General features: G+C 43.6%; 1 protein-coding gene across 3 annotated transcripts in view; it reads left to right on the top strand.

The window, feature by feature from the left end:
- Nucleotides 1-19,258, top strand: part of tk2 (thymidine kinase 2) — a 71,004-nt gene extending 51,746 nt beyond the window's left edge. For 2 of the 3 annotated variants that reach the window (XM_034184750.1, XM_034184752.1), the window contains 6 exons: nt 3,787-3,876; nt 3,983-4,056; nt 13,132-13,220; nt 16,802-16,881; nt 16,974-17,054; nt 18,763-19,258. In XM_034184750.1, the coding sequence (XP_034040641.1) occupies nt 3,787-3,876; nt 3,983-4,056; nt 13,132-13,220; nt 16,802-16,881; nt 16,974-17,054; nt 18,763-18,864 (516 nt within the window). In that variant the 3' untranslated portion in view covers nt 18,865-19,258. The remainder of the gene's footprint in view (nt 1-3,786; nt 3,877-3,982; nt 4,057-13,131; nt 13,221-16,801; nt 16,882-16,973; nt 17,055-18,762) is intronic. The other variant, XM_034184751.1, reaches the window with a different exon arrangement.
- The last annotated feature ends 380 nt before the right edge of the window (nt 19,259-19,638 follow it).

Below are 19,638 nucleotides of genomic sequence, written 5' to 3'. Positions count from 1 at the left end.
ATCAATGCACTCTCAGAGCCACCTGCATGCTGAGTTCCCAACAATGTGCAACAAGGATAATGTCTGTCACATGTGCAAAATAGTGCATGTTATCCATTTAGCATGTTTGCCTTCACGAATATGCATTTTAGGGTTTGTCCACCCGAGTGCACAAAATTTCATTGGCTTTCTGGACTGAGCCATCAGAAGTGTGTCTCTGTGCAGTGAAAGTGTCAAACCTGTAGAGACATTCACGTATCCCAGCAGTGACACTCATGTCCTCAGCATTTGAGATGTTGAGATACCTGGACAGAGCTTATGGAGTAATGAGGTCGCTGGAGAGGGTTTGCAGAAGTTTGAAAGTCCAAGTCTTTAGGTTCCTGGTGCTTCCTGTCTTACCATATGGTTGTGAGACTTGTGACTTATGGGGATGACTACAAATCTTTGCCTTTTTGGAGGATCCTTGAGTACTGCTGGAATGACTGTGTCAAAGAAACGGTTAGGGTACACCAAAGGGTACCCTATACTCAAAAGGTACACCAGCCACCGCATTTTTCAAGTGGTGTGTTTTTCGGGCATGATCCAGCCTGGAGGTACTTCAGTGCAGCTGGAAAAGGTGACAGACACACCTGCTGGGAGCAAATAGAAGGTTACCTTTGAGAGGTGGGGATGGACTGGTTCTTTCCAAAGATGGTTGCTATCTAGAACCCAAGGTAGTTCCATAGTGTAATGGATGCGGTAACACACGCACACACACACACTAGTGCATGCTTCTAGACTTTACCTGATCTGTATCAGTCATTCATCTAAAGTGGCTGGACATTTCTGTTTCATGACCCAGCTTTATCTATCCATGAAGCCAGAGGACACACACCAATTAGCTAAACTGCAGGATTGTCTTACAGACATAAAGACATGGATGACTTCTAATTTCCTGCTTTTAAACTCAGATAAAACTGAAGTTATTGTACTTGGCCCCACAAATCTTAGAAACATGGTGTCTAACCAGATCCTTACTGTGGATGGCATTACCCTGACCTCTAGTAATACTGTGAGAAATCTTGGAGTCATTTTTGATCAGGATATGTCATTCAAAGCGCATATTAAACAAATATGTAGGACTGCTTTTTTGCATTTACGCAATATCTCTAAAATTAGAAAGGTCTTGTCTCAGAGTGATGCTGAAAAACTAATTCATGCATTTATTTCCTCTAGGCTGGACTATTGTAATTCATTATTATCAGGATGTCCTAAAAGTTCCCTGAAAAGCCTTCAGTTAATTCAAAATGCTGCAGCTAGAGTACTGACAGGGACTAGAAGGAGAGAGCATATCTCACCCATATTGGCCTCTCTTCATTGGCTTCCTGTTAATTCTAGAATAGAATTTAAAATTCGTCTTCTTACTTATAAAGTTTTGAATAATCAGGTCCCATCTTATCTTAGGGACCTCTTAGTACCATATCACCCCAATAGAGCGCTTCGCTCTCAGACTGCAGGCTTACTTGTAGTTCCTAGGGTTTGTAAGAGTAGAATGGGAGGCAGAGCCTTCAGCTTTCAGGCTCCTCTCCTGTGGAACCAGCTCCCAATTCAGATCAGGGAGACAGACACCCTCTCTACTTTTAAGATTAGGCTTAAAACTTTCCTTTTTGCTAAAGCTTATAGTTAGGGCTGGATCAGGTGACCCTGAACCATCCCTTAGTTATGCTGCTGTAGACTTAGACTGCTGGGGGGTTCCCATGATGCACTGAGTGTTTCTTTCTCTTTTTGCTCTGTATGCACCACTCTGCATTTAATCATTAGTGATTGATCTCTGCTCCCCTCCACAGCATGTCTTTTTCCTGGTTCTCTCCCTCAGCCCCAACCAGTCCCAGCAGAAGACTGCCCCTCCCTGAGCCTGGTTCTGCTGGAGGTTTCTTCCTGTTAAAAGGGAGTTTTTCCTTCCCACTGTCGCCAAGTGCTTGCTCACAGGGGGTCGTTTTGACCGTTGGGGTTTTTCCGTAATTATTGTTTGGCTTTTGCCTTACAATATAAAGCGCCTTGGGGCAACTGTTTGTTGTGATTTGGCGCTATATAAATAAAATTGATTTGATTTGATTTGATTGGACCCTCTCAAGTAAACCTTTTCTCAAACCCTTACAATGACTTTTTCTTGCTCTGGGTCCCTCCTCTGCACATATCCAAACCATCTCCAGCTCTGCCACCTGTCTTTTTGTCAGTGCCACCGTCTCTAAGCCGTCCAACATAGCTGGTCTCACTATCCTGTCACACTATCCTTGTACATGTCCTACACTACCCTCACATACTTCTCTGCCACTCAAGACTTCTTCATGCAATACCACAGCTCTTCTCTTGGCACCCTGTCATACGCTTTCTCTAAATCCACAAATGCACAAGGTAACTCCTTCTGGACTTTTCCATACTTCTGCTTCAGTTTTCTCAGAGCAAACATTGCATCTGTAGTGCTCTTTCTCAGCATGAACCCATATTGATCAGGTGAAACAGGTGAAGATCAAACAGATCTCTACGTTTTCTAAGCCTAGCTTCTACTACTCTTTCCCATAACTTCATGCTGTGCCTGATTAACTTTATGTCTCTGTAGTTACTGCAGCTCTGCACATCATCCTTGTTCTTAAAAATAGGAACCAGCACAATTCATCTCCACTCCTCAGGCATCCTCTCACTTTCCAAGATTTTATTAAACAATCCGGTTAAAAACTTCACTGCCATCTCTCCAAGACATTTCCATACCTCTGCCAGAATGTTGTCTGGACCAACCGCCTTTCCACTCTTCATCCTCTTCATAGCTGCCCTCACTTCATCTTTACTAATCTCTTGCACTTTCTGATTTACTCTCTCCACATCATCCAGCCTTTTCTTTCTCATTTTCTTCATTCATCAGCTCCTCAAAATATTCCCTCCACCTTCTCAACACACTTGCTTCAGTTGTCAGCACATTAGCATCTGCATCTTTTCCTCTGGTCTGAAGCCCAACGCTTAACCACTAGACCATCACTTCCCTAGGGAGGGTTCAGAAACTTAGGTTTGGGAACCTACTGTGAGGTAGCTTAAAGACTTTGGTGTCATTTAACCTCTAGTGGGTGCTGTTTGCCCACCTGATCACTGATTGTAGCCATATTCATACATGCTATTGCTTCAGTTAATATTCCTGTCAAGGTGTTTGTCTGAAAGTCAGGGTGGACACATCACTGCCAAAAACCGGCCTCATCAAAGAACAAACGTCATACATGACTATTAAATTCATTAACATCTACTTTTTTAATCAATTAGCTGTTTTGATTTTTTTATGTCTAAATTTTGTGATTTCAGCTCCTTAACTGTGAATATTTTCTCGTATCTTTATTATTTTTTTTACTCCTCTCTGACAGTAAACTGAATATCTTTATCTTGTGGACAAAAGACGACTTTAGAGGATCTCATTTTGGGGTTTGGGAAACACCAGCTGAAGCTTTTCACATTTTCTGACATTTTATCGAACAAACAAGTAAGCAATTGAGAAATTAATCAACAGTTTGATTATAATCAAAGTCATTCTTAGTTGCAGTCCTGTGCACATATAACAAACCTTTTGTATACACTCATGTTTATCAAAGGGAAATTTCACAGAATGTTGATGTCAGTCAAACGGTTTGATGCCTGTGGACTGTTGTTCATACGATGGCAAGTGTTCGAGTTGACTGTTGTTGGAACCCTTGCAGGTGCTTGTTAAACCTGGTGCAGGACGCTCAGCCTCAGGTTGTCCATTTGCTGGTCTTGCTGTTGGACCTGTTTGTGTTTGGGTCCCTGCAGGCGCTGATGTACCAGGATCCACAGCGTTGGGGCATCACACTGCAGACGTACGTCCAGCTCACCATGCTGGACACACATCTGTCAGTCACAGTAGGTGTCCTACAGCGCAGTCTTCCGTCTGTATGTGTGAGCTGATGCCGGGCTGAGTAAGTTCACTGTGGTGTCTAATCAAGGTTTTTTCTTTTCTTGGTTCCAGTCGGCTCCTGTTAAGATGATGGAGAGGTCCATCTTCAGTGCCAAGTATATTTTTGTTGAGAATCTCTACAGAAGGTACTGATATAATTCAAACAGTATTCAGGCTTTGTTCATGCCTTAGTACCTGATTCACGCCAAGAGATTTGACAAAGAAATTTACATGAATTATGCTGCTTATGACATCACAATTTGATGTTGTGACCGGAGACGACACTGTACTCTGTATATTTTCATACACTTATGATCATCTGCAGTTATAAAATGTTGAGCCAGCTCTTTTTCCAAGGCAGTCAGAATCGGCACTGGGGGCAGCAATTAATACATTACCAGAAGAAGAATGCACTTATCCAAATGAATTTATCCAAATAATAAGCCTTGGGTCTCTAAAGCAGTGAACACTGCCATTAACAATAGGTATTAAAGGCACTGCGCTGCGGTGCCATAGGTATTAAAGGCACTGCGCTGCGGTGGTTTGAATCATATTTGTCTAATAGATTACAATTTGTTCATGTAAATGGGGAATCTTCTTCACAGACTAAAGTTAATTATGGAGTTCCACAAGGTTCTGTGCTAGGACCAATTTTATTCACTTTATATATGCTTCCCTTAGGCAGTATTATTAGACGGTATTGCTTAAATTTTCATTGTTACGCAGATGATACCCAGCTTTATCTATCCATGAAGCCAGACGACACACACCAATTAGCTAAACTGCAGGATTGTCTTACAGACATAAAGACATGGATGACCTCTAATTTCCTGCTTTTAAACTCAGATAAAACTGAAGTTATTGTACTTGGCCCCACAAATCTTAGAAACATGGTGTCTAACCAGATCCTTACTGTGGATGGCATTACCCTGACCTCTAGTAATACTGTGAGAAATCTTGGAGTCATTTTTGATCAGGATATGTCATTCAAAGCGCATATTAAACAAATATGTAGGACTGCTTTTTTGCATTTACGCAATATCTCTAAAATCAGAAAGGTCTTGTCTCAGAGTGATGCTGAAAAACTAATTCATGCATTTATTTCCTCTAGGCTGGACTATTGTAATTCATTATTATCAGGTTGTCCTAAAAGTTCCCTAAAAAGCCTTCAGTTAATTCAAAATGCTGCAGCTAGAGTGCTGACAGGGACTAGAAGGAGAGAGCATATCTCACCCATATTGGCCTCTCTTCATTGGCTTCCTGTTAATTCTAGAATAGAATTTAAAATTCTTCTTCTTACTTATAAGGTTTTGAATAATCAGGTCCCATCTTATCTTAGGGACCTCGTAGTACCATATCACCCCAATAGAGCGCTTCGCTCTCAGACTGCAGGCTTACTTGTAGTTCCTAGGGTTTGTAAGAGTAGAATGGGAGGCAGAGCCTTCAGCTTTCAGGCTCCTCTCCTGTGGAACCAGCTCCCAATTCAGATCAGGGAGACAGACACCCTCTCTACTTTTAAGATTAGGCTTAAAACTTTCCTTTTTGCTAAAGCTTATAGTTAGGGCTGGATCAGGTGACCCTGAACCATCCCTTAGTTATGCTGCTATAGACGTAGACTGCTGGGGGTTCCCATGATGCACTGTTTCTTTCTCTTTTTGCTCTGTATGCACCACTCTGCATTTAATCATTAGTGATCGATCTCTGCTCCCCTCCACAGCATGTCTTTTTCCTGGTTCTCTCCCTCAGCCCCAACCAGTCCCAGCAGAAGACTGCCCCTCCCTGAGCCTGGTTCTGCTGGAGGTTTCTTCCTGTTAAAAGGGAGTTTTTCCTTCCCACTGTAGCCAAGTGCTTGCTCACAGGGGGTCGTTTTGACCGTTGGGGTTTTACATCATTATTGTATGGCCTTGCCTTACAATATAAAGCGCCTTGGGGCAACTGTTTGTTGTGATTTGGCGCTATATAAAAAAAAAAAATTGAATTGAATTGAATTGAACAAGAGGAATATTTGTTTTTACCAGGGGGACATGTCACAGTACAATGAGCTAAAGAAGGTAGTCAGAAGGGAACGTAAAGTGTCCAAAACTAGATACAAAGACAAGATTGAAAATTTATTGAGTTCAGGAAACTCCCGCCCAGCCTGGCAAGGTGTCAAGTCTATGATGGGGATGCAAATCTCCCGTGCCCCCATTACTTGTGATAACAAGTCTGATTTGGTGTTGGCAAATTAACTGAATGTTTTTTCTAATCGTTTTGATGTTTTTGATTTTAAAAGGAACTTGCCTAGGCCCATTAATAGTAAGCTCCAAATTATTAATGTTGAGGCTGGTAAACTAACTGGCATTTTCAGGAGAGTGAAGGAGAGAAAAAGTGCTGGTCCAGATGGTATAAGTGGACGCATCCTAAAAAATTGTGCTGAACAATTATCTGAGATCTTCTCCTTTATTTTTCAACAATCTCTTTACCGTCAGTGTGTGCCAAAAATCTGTTAGGAGTCAATTATTGTTCCTGTACCAAAGAACAAACTGGCAAAGTCGAATAACGACTACAGGCCTGTAGCTCTGACATCTATAGTTATGAAAAGCTTTGAAAAAATTGTCCAGTCTGAACTTTTGAGCCAGGTGGTGGATAGGCTAGACTCTACAATTTGCTTATAGGTCTGGCAGAGGGGTTGCCGATGCCTTGGGAACATTGCTTCATTTTATTTCCTCTCATCTGGAGAGCCCTAACTCTTTTGCTCGAATGGTCTTTGTTGATTTTTCATCTGCATTTAACTGTTTTCAGCCACACATTTTGGCGCAGAGACTGTCCAGCTATAATATAGGACACAACCTTGTCTGCTGGCTGACAGACTTTCTCACAGACAGACCACAGCGTGTTAGGGTCAACAGTGTTCTGTCAGATGTCCTCTTGTCCTCCACAGGATCACCTCAAGGGTGTGTCCTTTCGACTCTCCTCTTTGTCCTGTACACTGATGAGTGCAAAAGTCGGCATGGCGGCCGATATATCTTGAAATTTGCGGGCGACACTGTGATTGTCTCTCTTCTGAAGGGCCCGGACACTGAGCACGGCCCTGTGGTGTCTGATTTTACTGAGCCTCCTTTTTAAGGATAAACTCCTCAAAAACAAAGGAGATGCGTATTGACTTTAGGAGATCTCCTCCTCCCCTCTGTCCTGTGCTCTTTGGCTCAGAGCCGGTGGAAGTGGTGCACCAGTACAAATATTTGGGAACAATTATTGATGACAAACTGACTTTCGAGGCTCAAGTTGATGCCCTCTGTTCCAAGGCCCATCAGCGCATGCACTTTTATCGGAAACTGCGGAATTTTAATGTTGAGAAGACTTTTATGAGAATGTTTTATTCATGTTTTATTGAGTCTATATTAACATTTTCTTTTATATGTTGGTTTGGTGCTCTTTCTGTGAAGAATAAAAAGCACCTGCAAAGCCTTGTGCACACCTGTGGCAAAATTGCAGGATGCACTTTTAATGACCTGCAGGATGTGTACAGGACACATCTTTTGAAAAGGGTGAGACAGATCTCCTCAGACCCCAGCCATCCTATATGGGCTGAGTTTACACTGCTGCCATCCGGCCACAGGTTCACTGTCCCCGAGTGTAGAACCAACAGATTTAAAAATTCTTTTATTCCGGTTGCAGTTGGTGTTTTAAACCAGTCTCTGTAACTGTACTTGTTGTTCATCTTTTTGTCTATTTTTTTGTGTTATTGTTTTACTGTATGTGTGCATTGGTGTGTATTTTCGCTGCTGCTGCAAACCAAATTGCCCCCTTGGGGATAATAAAGACACCTTGAACCTTGAACCTTGTTGAAACATAGCACGTTATCAGGGAATTAATACAATGAAAGCAGTTCTCTGCATTTCCTGTGTGCTGAAACTTATCCACATTACTCCATTTGTTGTAAACTTTGAGCTGGTTCGTTAGTATCACCCCGCTGGCCAGAGGAGGGATTATGTCTTGGCGATTTCCGTATGTCTGTCCCACAAGGGTATAAGCGCTCTGAAATCAGCTCTTCTCACACTTTTAGAAGGAATTTCATGAAACGTGGAACAAGCTCTTGTTACAGGTTGGTAATATGCATATTACCATGTTGCTTGACTTGGGCCCAGTTTACCAGAGTTATGGTAATTGAGTAACAAACCTAGACACTGCCATTTTTATGAGTTGGTGTCTGCATTCTGAAATCATCTAGCACGTACCTTGAAATGTTATCAGAATGTAGCAAGCATGTGTACCAAAGCCACATTTGCCAGCAGGGGATATTGTGCTCTCAGAACACTCTTGTTTTGGTTTTGTGGTTGAATCCCACCACCCAACCCTAGTGGTGAGTTCAGCCAGTTAGTTTATTTCAGCATCATGGTGATAAACTCTGCAACAGCAAATGTGCAGATCAAAGAACTTTTGATGAGTGAATTTATTAAAGTGAATTTCTCAGGATGTCGCTGTCTGAGCCCAGACTTTTTAGCTGTCTGGTTGATCTCTAAGGTGACAGCTCAAGTTCCACACGCTGCCCACATGCCCTGCTGGATGCTATGTAATTACTATAACAACCGATGCAGATAAGAAGGGAAATGAGGATAGTTACATGGACCCACAGATCAGATCTGGTCATGTACTATATGTAATGTGGAAAGTCAGTCAGCGAGCTCAAATTTGAATCCATTATACTTCATACTGCCAGTTTAATCTGGATTTATTACATAAGGGTCACTGAGGTGAGGAAACAAAATTGTTCTCAGGTTAAAAGGTTGTTATCTGGGGGAGTCTCAGGCTGCACTCCCTCCCTGACAAGATTACATGAAACAACATCAACTCCACACAATGCAAAGCAGAATATCAAACTTTTACCAGCACATACTCCACCCCTTGAGTGTATGATACCCGCTGAAAACATATTAGGCTAGGAAGCAATAGTAATAGCAAACTGGACTCACGGCTGAGAACACTGGCTCACAGATCTGGCAACTTTCTTCTGACAGATTGTTTGCTGTTGTGACGCTCTTCCAATCCCTGCAAGGTTGTATTCATATCTTTTATTTCTGTTTAACACTTCTTTTGTTTTTTAAGTGTATCTACCCTGTATCTTATTTAACTACAGTCTTCCTGTTGTGAATCACTAGTGGTTAGCTTTTGCTAGCAGTTAGCTTGCATTAGCTAGGTCGACCCCCCCCCCCCCCCCCCCCCCCCGCACCGTTTCTTTAATACTTCCGTTAGTTTTTCAGTGTAACTGCTGTGAATTTTAGCTCATTACTTTATTCTTGTGTTAATCTTAGGAGTGGTTTACTCTTAGGAGTTTTTTCCTCCTCCCTCCCTCCTTTATTACTGTTTCTACTAGTCTAATACTTCTGTTACTTTTTCAGTGTAACTGCTGTGAATTTTAGCTCATTAATTTACTCCTGTGTGAACCTTAGGAGTGGTTAGCATATTTGTTAGTGGTTAGCTCACGCTTGCTTGGCTATACTCTTAAATTTTCTGGTGCACAAAGTACACTACTTCACACTTTATGTAAATCCTGCGTGATGATTTTACAGCAGGCCATGGAGCAGGAGACCATGCAAGGCTTATGAGTAATGTGGGTGTGGAATCCATTAGCTTAGCGGGGAAACTAGTGCAGAAAATCCACTATGGTGATAGTGCAGTTTATCTGCCAGGGAGGGAAATTCATCAAGTTGAGACTGTGACCTGTTTCCGTAGATGTGTCTATAAAAATCATAGAGGGATATGCTTTGCAAACTTAATACCCATTACTGCATTGGATGAGTTTATCATTGTTTATTTAGTTTCTTTCATTCGTAATATTATCTGTTGTGCTTTAATGTCGGGTTTTGTTTTCTGTTATGTTGTCGTCTGTTTTACTTATAGTTTATTTTACTCCTATGTTTTCTTTGTTAGTTCCTGTTTAGTTATGCTTTAGTGTTCTTAATGCTCTCTGATCTGTTCTTATATAGTTTTCTTGAATACTTACTATCTGATGGTTGCTTTTTAGTTCTCATGTTCATGTTTGGATCCTTGTAATGTATTATTCCGCCCTTGCTTTCTTTTTGCTCCTTGTGCTCTGTTTTCCCTCATCCCATCTGATTATGTTCTCACTCCATCACTGCACCTGCCTCGTGTCTTTGTCTCTCACTTTTATGCTGTCTGGTTTGTGTTTTCCTTCTCTCGCTCTTTTTGCACCTGTTCACGCATCTTTGTCACTTACAGCACTCCACTTTGTGCACTCCCTTCCTCATTATCTTTCCCCATGTATAATCTTTGTCCACCAGCCACGCCCCTTTCTAGATTGTTCCTCACATGCACCTAGTTAACGCTTGTCTTATTTAAACACCTCCCAGCCATCACTCCCCTGCCAGTTTGTCATCTTTGGTACACATTCCAGCCTTTGTATTCAGTCCTGTTTGGCCTTGCCATGTACCATATTCTGCTCTGTGTTTTTGTCTATGCCTTTTGCCTCATTCCAGATAACTGTGTTTGCTCGTGCCACCGAGCCCTGCTCGATTCTGACTGCATATCTGCCTGAGCCTGTTTGTATCTCTGCTCCGCTGCTTGATTACCTGTGCACCGTATCTAAGCCTGGAATAAAGACGATGATTTCTCTCACACCAAAGCCTCGTCTGGGAGTCTGCCTTGCGGGTTCAGCTGCTTCGGGTGCCTGGCAGCCACCCAGCCTGACACATGTCAGGACAGGGGGCTGTGGGCATTTACCGTGTCAGAAGAATGCATCTGTTCAAACATAAACACAGAGTTAATTAAAAAGAAACAGATTGTTAAAACAAAGTCCCAAATGAATGCTGAGTGATTGTCTTTCTATCTCCAAGAATGACAGTGATGATCAAAGAGTCCTTTTCATTTAAGAGAATGTCTTTTCATCGTGGCGTGGATCGGGGTTCACTTGGAGGTCTTGAAACAATGTCCCACTGTGTTCTCGTTGCATTGTGATTGATCAGAGTTTTGCAGTGTCACTCAGAGATCAGTTGTGTGATAAGGCAGCCTCAAGAGATTTTTATCAGATGTGCCACAACAAGGCTGCTTACACTGAGCATCCCTTTAACATTTAACGAACAGAAAGGTTACAGTCAGTCAAACAGAACTTTTAGTAAAACATAAAAACAAAGCAATATTAAGTCTGAGTCTGATTTTCCTTCATTCAGTGCAGTTATACTTGTGGATTTAGATAAAAGCATACATGCAGGGGCTTAGGTTAATCTACTGCTTTATCAGTGCATCGTAGGATTAAAACTCGACTGCAGGGAATACAGCCACAGACTTCAAATAGGGCCAAAAATACTGCTAGTGACGCAAGAATAGTCATAATCAACTTGCTCCATTTGCTGAAGAAGTTAGTGAAACTAACCATCATTTAAGAGTTCTGCCACCACAATACCAACATACATCAGCTCTAGCAATCATTAGTTTGCCTGCAATGACATTTCCAGTGAGGTTAACATGGAGGGAACAATGATCATGGGGAAATTGTCCAACAAGTTTACTTTGTTTACTTTCAGACATCTGGGTAAAGCAGGTGTAATTTCCTGCTACTCCAGGAGAGAAATAAGTTGGGTGGCATTTCTCAGGGTTAGAGGATAAACCGTATCATCATGTTTGCAGGGAGCACTTGGATTCTCTGCAGACATTAAGTCTATCATGCAAGCGATGTTGGGCGTATTTGAGAGTGACTCACTTTGTCCTGTTAGCTCTAGTGATGATGGGATCATTTTCAGATTGGGTTGTGGGCCTGTACAAACTATACAGTTGCTTTTGTATTACCTGGAACGGTTAGACATATTGGTTGCCATGGATACCCACACCAATCGCATTATTTTTGTGGCACAGCCAAACCTGCGTTTCGCTTGTGTCGCCAGAACTGCTGATGCACTGATTCATTCAAGTTTGCAGGTTAGGGATGATTGCAAAGAACAGAAAACCAGAGAGGAGACATATGACCTTAATATTGGGAGGATGTTGATGCCCATGAGCCATGATGGATAGGATGAGGTTGGCCAGAAGTCTCTTTAGGTAGTTGAGGAATCAGGAACAGGAGCTAGTTCTTTCAGTACTTCCTTACAGTGGGTTGCTTGGATCCACGTCAACCTTTCTGTGACCTTGATGGCAATATGCGTTGTCAGTTGCACTTGGAAGGGGCCTATCCAGCGACGATTGTTCTAACACTTCTTCCTCCAATTCTTCATGATCACGAAGTCTTCAGGTCGAATATCGTGGCATGGTGTGTTCGGCTGATAATGGAAGGGCTTCCTTCACATGAGACATGATCAGCAAACACTGCATCTTCCCCTGTAACACCTTGGGACGGAGTCCTGTGTTCCAAACAGTATTTCAAAGGGTGACAGGTTATTACGCTGTTGTGTGCGAAATCTCATCTGCATCAGGACCAAGGATTAGCATTTAACCCAATTCAGGCCCGTTTCGGCTGTGCATTTCTTCAATTAATTTTTTAATGTGCCATTTTCCCTTTCCACAGAAATTTTTTTTGTGGCACTCCCATCTGGAAACAGTGTCTATCAGTAAAGATTTCGCCACTGAGTTTTGGCAGAAGCATCGTCGAAAGGAGTCAGTTGAGGTGGCTCGGGCATCTTTTCCGGATGCCCCCTGGACACCTCGCTGGAGAGGTTTTCCGGGCCCGTCCCATCGGGAGGAGGCCCCTGGGGAAAACCCAGGATACGCTGGAGGGACTACGTCTCTTGGCTGGCTTGGGAACGCCTTGGGGTTCCCCTGGAGGAGCTGGGGGAGGTGTGTGGATCAGGAGGTCTGGGCGGCTTTGTTTGAGCTGCTGCCCCCGCGACCCGACTCCAGATAAAGCGGAAGAAAATGGATGGATGGATATTTTGTTGGAAATGCCTCAACCCATTTGGAAAACATACCCACAATCACAAGGCAGTATCTCTTCCCTTCTGCTGGGAATATTTCTTACCCACTGCTGGGGTTAATTCAGTGAAATCCATCATGAGGTGCTGAAAGGGGCCTTGAGGAGAGAGGGTGTGCACCTGCAGAGGTCATTGTTTTGTGCACAGACTAAACTTCTTTTGCAAAAAAAAAAAAAAATAAATCAGTTGCATAGGCCACAAAGTCTTTGTAAATCAGACTTTTTAAACATCAGCAAGTGTCCGTGTCCAACTTGAGTTTGTGCAAATGTTCGTATGTTCATGACTTCATGGTGCGTTGAATCATCATGAGCCGTTGTCTTTCAGCAGCAGGATGCCACAGGTGGACTACGCCGTCCTCAGCGAGTGGTTTGACTGGATCACAGCCAACATATGCATCCCTGTCAGTCTGATTGGTGAGAAACCACAAATTCACTGAGGACACCTAGAGGTCACTCTGTGTTAAAATTAATACATTTGTTGCCACAATATTTGATATTTGTCCCATTGTAAATTAAATTACGTTTCCAAGCAATGACTCATTGTCCCAAAAGCTCTAATTTTACCTCAGACTATCAAAAGACCTCATTAAACAACCCAGGATTACCTTTACCATTGTCATTAATCAGGATTACCAATATACTCCATAATCATAGAAGAAAAAGAAAAAAAACCTCATCTGCAAATTGGAAAATTTCTACATCACTCAGAATTACCACATCATTTATTTTATACATGAGCTAAGTGTTTAAAAGCAGTTCATAGTCATTTTACACATTAGGTTTTGATAATTAGGGAAGTACAGACCAGGTGCATTAGTATTTGGACAATGTCTTCATTTTGGTAACGTTGCCTCTGTCCAGTACCACAGTCAACACGTGGTTCACAGGAACCATTTAGAAATTACAGCCATTTACAGCTTTATCCACAGTTTTTCCAGTCATGGCAACAGAAACCTATAAGTCCTTCAGAGTTGTCTGGGGGTCTTGGTGGCTTCCCTCACTAGGCTCGTGTCGCTAGGCTTCCTGTCGAGCCAGTTGTTGAGAACTGGCTCCTCCAGACACATTTCCCACACAGTCCCATCCTGTTTATATCTCCTAATGATCGATGAAAATGAAGTCTAAGATGTGTTCAGTGAGCTGGAAATCTTCATGTGTTCATCCCCTGACATGTTTACAAAACTTGCTGCAAAAGTGACGATTTGTATTAATGATATTAATACGACACTGCTCCCAAACTGCAGGTGGCCAGAAGCTTCACAGGATGTTCACAGCCACAGCAAGCACATTAGACAGAAATCTGTTCAGACCTTCAACTTTCACCTCTGAAGGAACTTCTCCTACGTCCCAACGGAGCTCAGGGACATGGAATCGGAGTTGTCCATGTTCAAAGCTGCATTGTTGAGACAGCTACTTTACCTTGTGGCCAGATGGTTGTCAGTGCTTATGGTGGCAATCCCAGAACCCGCTGGTGGGCACATGCAGTGAGGGAAGCTATCAAGGTAAAGAGTGTCTGGTTGACACGGAGGTCTCCATAATCAACATATGGGTACAAGCAGTCCAGAAGGACTGTCAGTGGTGGCTGAGGTAAAAACGCAGGCATGGGAGGAGTTTGCAGAGGCCATGGAAAATGCCTCAAACTGGTTCTGGTGAAATCAAATGTCTCAGGACCAAGAGGCACTTCTTAGCCCAGGCTGGATTCAGCAAGGGTGGAGAGCTGCTAACCTGGACTGGTAATGTTATCAGGCAGTACAAGGAACACTAAGATGCTCTCCTTAACCCTCCTGACATGCCCTCCTTAGAGGAGGCACGGGTGAAAGACTTTGGCAGATCTGGTGCCATTTCTTTGCCGGACGTCACTAAGATTGTTAAAAAAACTCCTCAGTGGTGACACCCTGGGAGTGGACGAGAGTCACCCTGAGATGCAGAAGTCTCTGGACATTGTTGGGCTGTCATGGTTGGCACACCTATACAATGCTGTGTGGACGCCTGTGACAGTACCTCTGGATGGGCAAACTGGGGTTGTGGTTCCCAATTTTTCAAAAAAGGGACCAGAGTGTGTTCAAGCTACAGAAGTGTCACACCTGTCAGCCTCCCTGAGAAAGCCAGGGTGCACGACAGGAGACCCTTAGACTGACAGCTGAACCGTGGATTCAGGAGGAGCAATGTGGGTTGTGGAACGGTGGCCTCCTCTTGACTTTCACATGAATATTAGAGGGGAGTGTGCTTGAGCAGTGTACATGTGATTTATGTACTCAGAAAACTGGCTTCCCTGAGGTCTTGTGTGGGGTACCGGAAACACGGTAGTGTGCACTTTGGTCTCTGTATGACCAGAAGTAGGAGCTGTGTCCCCATTCTCTGCATTCCATCAGACCTGTTCCTGATGGATGTTGGTGCTGTGTCAGATAAAGGTGGATTGTGGGGCATTGTTCACGAGTGGAGGTAAGATGGAGTGTGAGATTGACAAACGGCTTGGAGCTGTCTTTGAACACCCGTAGACACTGTGCCAGAATATGCTGTGAGCCTCTCGATTTAACAGTCGATTTATTCTCCTATCCTCAACTTTGGTCATGAGCTTTGGGTAAAGACTGAAAGAACAAGGTCACAAATTGAACCAGAGGAGATGATGTTTCTCCATCGGGTATTTGGGCTTACACTCAGGGACAGGATGAGACGCTCCAATATCCAGGAGAGACCCGGAGTAGAGCCAGCTGACATAATTGGGGCATTTGGTGAGAATGCCCCCTGGTTGTCTCTCTAGGGTGATCTTCCAAGCATGACTATGACCCAAAACACACTGGAGAGAATATATTTCCCAGCTGGCTCAGGAAGGCCTCGGGATCCCAGAGGAAGTTTTGGAGAACTTGGCCAAGGATAGAGGGGTGTGGGATAAGCTGCTTAGTCTGTTGCCACAGTTGTTGGACGGTTAACAGCTGGTGTGTTGGGAAGGTGTAGGAACACGGACCCACAACAGGGGGCGTTAATGAACGGACAGTGGATGAGCCAAAAAGTAACAATTTAATGTTGTGAATTGCACAACGAAATACAGACAATCACAGAATTTGTATGCAATCAATATGCAAAGGTGACGTGTGGGCAGGCTCGAGGATAGAAGACGTCTGTCCAGAGAAGAGCCGGATCCCACACGGCTTCCACCGCCAGCGGATCTGAAGAACACCGGAGCCGCCAAGTCCCGAGTCCCAGGTGGCCACCGTCTCCAGCTGTCAGACCAGGTACTGCTGGCAGAAACAGAAACAGTTAATGGTGGGTGTGTGAAGACACACCCAGTAATCGTCCCTTGATCAGTTCCTCCGGGAGGGAGAACCTCCACCTCCAGAAACAGTTTCACCCATGCAGCTCCTGTTAGTCTCTTCCCTGGATGGAGTGAGAAGCGAAGAACGTTGCACTCCCACTATCCGCCAATCCAGCTTTAGACAGAGCCCGCAGGAACACGGCTGCACACAGAACAATGTTTAGTTACAATATCAATCACCGCAGAGAAGGTTACCTCGAGTGGTAGCTGATTTCTCGGCGAGGAGGTGGAGTTGCAGTCCGGCCTTTATAGTGATGGTGATGAGTGACAGCTGGTGCTGATAAGTGACAGCTGTCACTCCCAGTGGCTCCGACGCCCTCTCGTGCTTGGAGGCCGCACTCCAAGCAGGGCGCCATCTGGTGGTGGTGGGCCAGCAGTACCTCCTCTTCAGCGGCCCACACAACATGGTGTCCTGTTTATTAGGGAATGATTTAATCCAATATCTGTTGTGACTCCATTTCTGAAGGCCCAAACATACAGACTCTCTGAGACGAGGGTTGGTCGTGCTAAAGGACTAGAACCTGGATTGACCTTAATGAACAGGTTGACTGCTGTTTGGTGTGAGATTCTGACCACAATAACACCAAATCACTGAACTAAAGGAAACAGTTAAAAATCATAGATGAGGGTTGAGATGTGAAGAGCTGATGTGCTGTCATTCTAAGGCTTGTTGTCCCTGTTCCAGTCTACTTGCAGACTTCTCCTCAGACCTGCTACAAGAGAATAAATCATCGATGCAGAGAGGAAGAGAAGGTCATTCCACTGGTGAGGCTTTTGAAACCACATGTCATCAGTCAGTCCAGTCAAACCTGAGAACTGCCACTCTGTGGACTGAAGTCTGTGTGTTTCTTTATCAGGAGTATCTGGAGTCCATCCACCAGCTTTATGAGGATTGGCTCGTCAGACGGACATCATCACCAGTTCCTGCCCCTGTTTTGGTGAGTCACCTCTGTACTCTGGGTAATCCTGGTCCCTCCTGTGGTTAGCCTGGATGATGACTGAGAGCCAACCTTTCAGTACTTCCTTGGCTCATCCATCAGAAGTGTCTCTGTATGTGGTGGAACTGTTGAACTTGTGGAGACATTCACTGATTTCAGCAGTGACCTTCATGTCTCTGGGTCCACGGAGTTTGAGATCCAGAAACAGCTGGGAAGATCTCATGAGGTTTCTGGACAGACGTGTTTGATAATGCTGATGTCTTTGAGTCCTGGTGCTCCCTGTCTTACTGTGTCCAGTGGCCTAAGGCCAGTGACGGGAACTCTTTGGTACTCGGTCTTGTTGGAAGGTTCTTATGTACTACTGGAATGACTTTGTGTCAAATGAACGGTTACTTGGTGACTCTCCGATGAGGAATGTTTCCTGTGTTGTGAGGGAGCATCGTTCTGCTGCACATTTCAGAGTTAAATGAATAATTTACAAAGTGTTAAACACTTATTTATTTTAATTTAAATCTTGTCTGAAGTATAATGCTGCATTTACACATAGGCAGAACGTGTTACGAATGTCATGTGTGCGTCATTCTTGGGACATTCCTGACATTCTTAACGTGACTTAACGCATCTGAATAGATTTAGTGTGTGATGGTGCGTGATATTCATGATTTTCGTGGAGCATGTTTTTGGCTGTCAAAAAGTCTTCCACTAATGTCACACACCACCCTCATTTCGCCTCATGTCATGGAGGTCGCAACTGAGCATATTGATCCGTCTTGATTAGTGATGATCCTTAATAGAGTGTGACAGCGTTCTTCTCTGATGTGTGCACAATTAAACCCTGCTGCACCACATTCAGTTTCATTGCTGCAGTGTGCTGAAGAAGGACAGTGACGCCAAGTCGGCTAAAAGTCTCATTCCAATGTTCCTTAGCGCGCTCCTGCAGGTGTTCCACTTGCTGCTGCTGTGCCTGATGTTTGGGAAAACATACAAGACGAAAGCTGGGTGGAGCCACACATCTGGCTCTCTCCAAGAACTGCAGTTCCTCCTCTCTGCGCCACTCCATGGCACAGAGCCCAACTACGCATGCAGTCACAAAGTTCTTCTGCTGTGGATTTTGAGGAGCAAACTGGAGTGATCTGAATTGTTCAGCAGCTGATGGATGAAAATGGGTGTGTGTGTGGAGACAATTCGCCTCATTCACGTGACAGAATGTAACAATGCGCCTTTCTTGACCGTGCGTAATGGTTCCTGATAATTCTCCAGCAACACGTGCCATTAATCGTAACGTGTGGTAACAGGTTGCAACAGTTCCTGAGGACACCTGACACCTCTGCCTCAAATCATCACATTCATGATCAGCAGCCAAGAATGTTTACTTTGTGGCATTCGTGACTTGTCGTCGTTATGTGTAGATGCAGAATAAAAAGTTAAAGTCCTTGATATCATCTGATTTTCAACAGTTTTTATTTAATATTGTAGTTTGGGGATTTGATGATCCAAAGGTGTCAGGTCGGGTTTGAACCCATGACATTGTGATGGCACTGATATGATCCACTCTTAGTTATAGTGCCAACACATTGTAAGGGTCAACACCAAGAGTGTTAAAAGAACTCTGAGTGAGCTCCCAGACTTCTGTAAAAGCTGTTTTCCTCAAAGTGCAGCTGCTGTTTCCTTCAGATGACTTTCTGATTTTTATTTCATTTTTTTGCAGGTTATTCCAGCGGATCACGACCTCCAGAACATGCTGCAGCGGTATGAGGAAAACCGGGACAGGATCCTGGCAGCTAGCCACACGGATCCCACTACATGCTAACAGTCACACGGCAGTGCTACAACGTTCCCACTTTTATTTTTAAACCTTCAATTTCAGTTAAAAACCAAATCAAACTCACAAACCAAGTTTTTATTCCTCTGGTATTTTTTAAAAATTCTTTCTTACATTTGATCCTCCATCAACTTGTTAAAGTTGTCAAATTACTGAGCTAATGCTAATGCTGTTACCCATTAATTAGCTTTTGACTTGATGTCATGAGTTGATACATTTTATGTTTGTTACAAGTTTTATTTTGCACCTGTTCCGTGTAAAGTGTTTCTGAAAACCACAGAAACACTGACACCTCTGTAGGAGCTGTTGGTGTTCACACAGTGCCAAGATAAAAAAAAAACAAAAACTTTGTGAACCCTTGAAATCACATAAAAAAAACAAACAAAAATCAGGTTTCTGTAAGTTGAAGTTAAAGGGTTAAGGTTTGGGTTAGGGATCTGTGTGAACCCGGTGAGTCTTCGCTGCAGTGATGGCTGACAGGGACAAACACCGGGACGTTCCTCTACGTGCTCCTGAGACCTGGGGAGTAGGCCAGTTCCTCCGGTGGTAACAGATCTCGTGAGGTTCCTCTGTGAAGTTCCACCTGTTTGAATGCAAACAGTTATACTGTCCGGATTAATTTGATTTATAAATCAAAACCACGTCAACACTGCTTTATTTTCCAAGACCTCTGCCCTACGGCGGCACCACTGTTGGCTGTTAAGGAATAATGACTTTTTTTTTTTTTGTATAGAGTTGAGCTTAACTCCTCTCAACTGTTTC

The sequence above is a fragment of the Thalassophryne amazonica genome, chromosome 13, assembly GCF_902500255.1.
Source record: "Thalassophryne amazonica chromosome 13, fThaAma1.1, whole genome shotgun sequence".
Classification (NCBI taxonomy): Eukaryota; Metazoa; Chordata; class Actinopteri; order Batrachoidiformes; family Batrachoididae; genus Thalassophryne; species Thalassophryne amazonica.
Note: the sequence above shows the minus strand (reverse complement) of the source record. Positions and strands in the feature narration are given on the sequence as shown.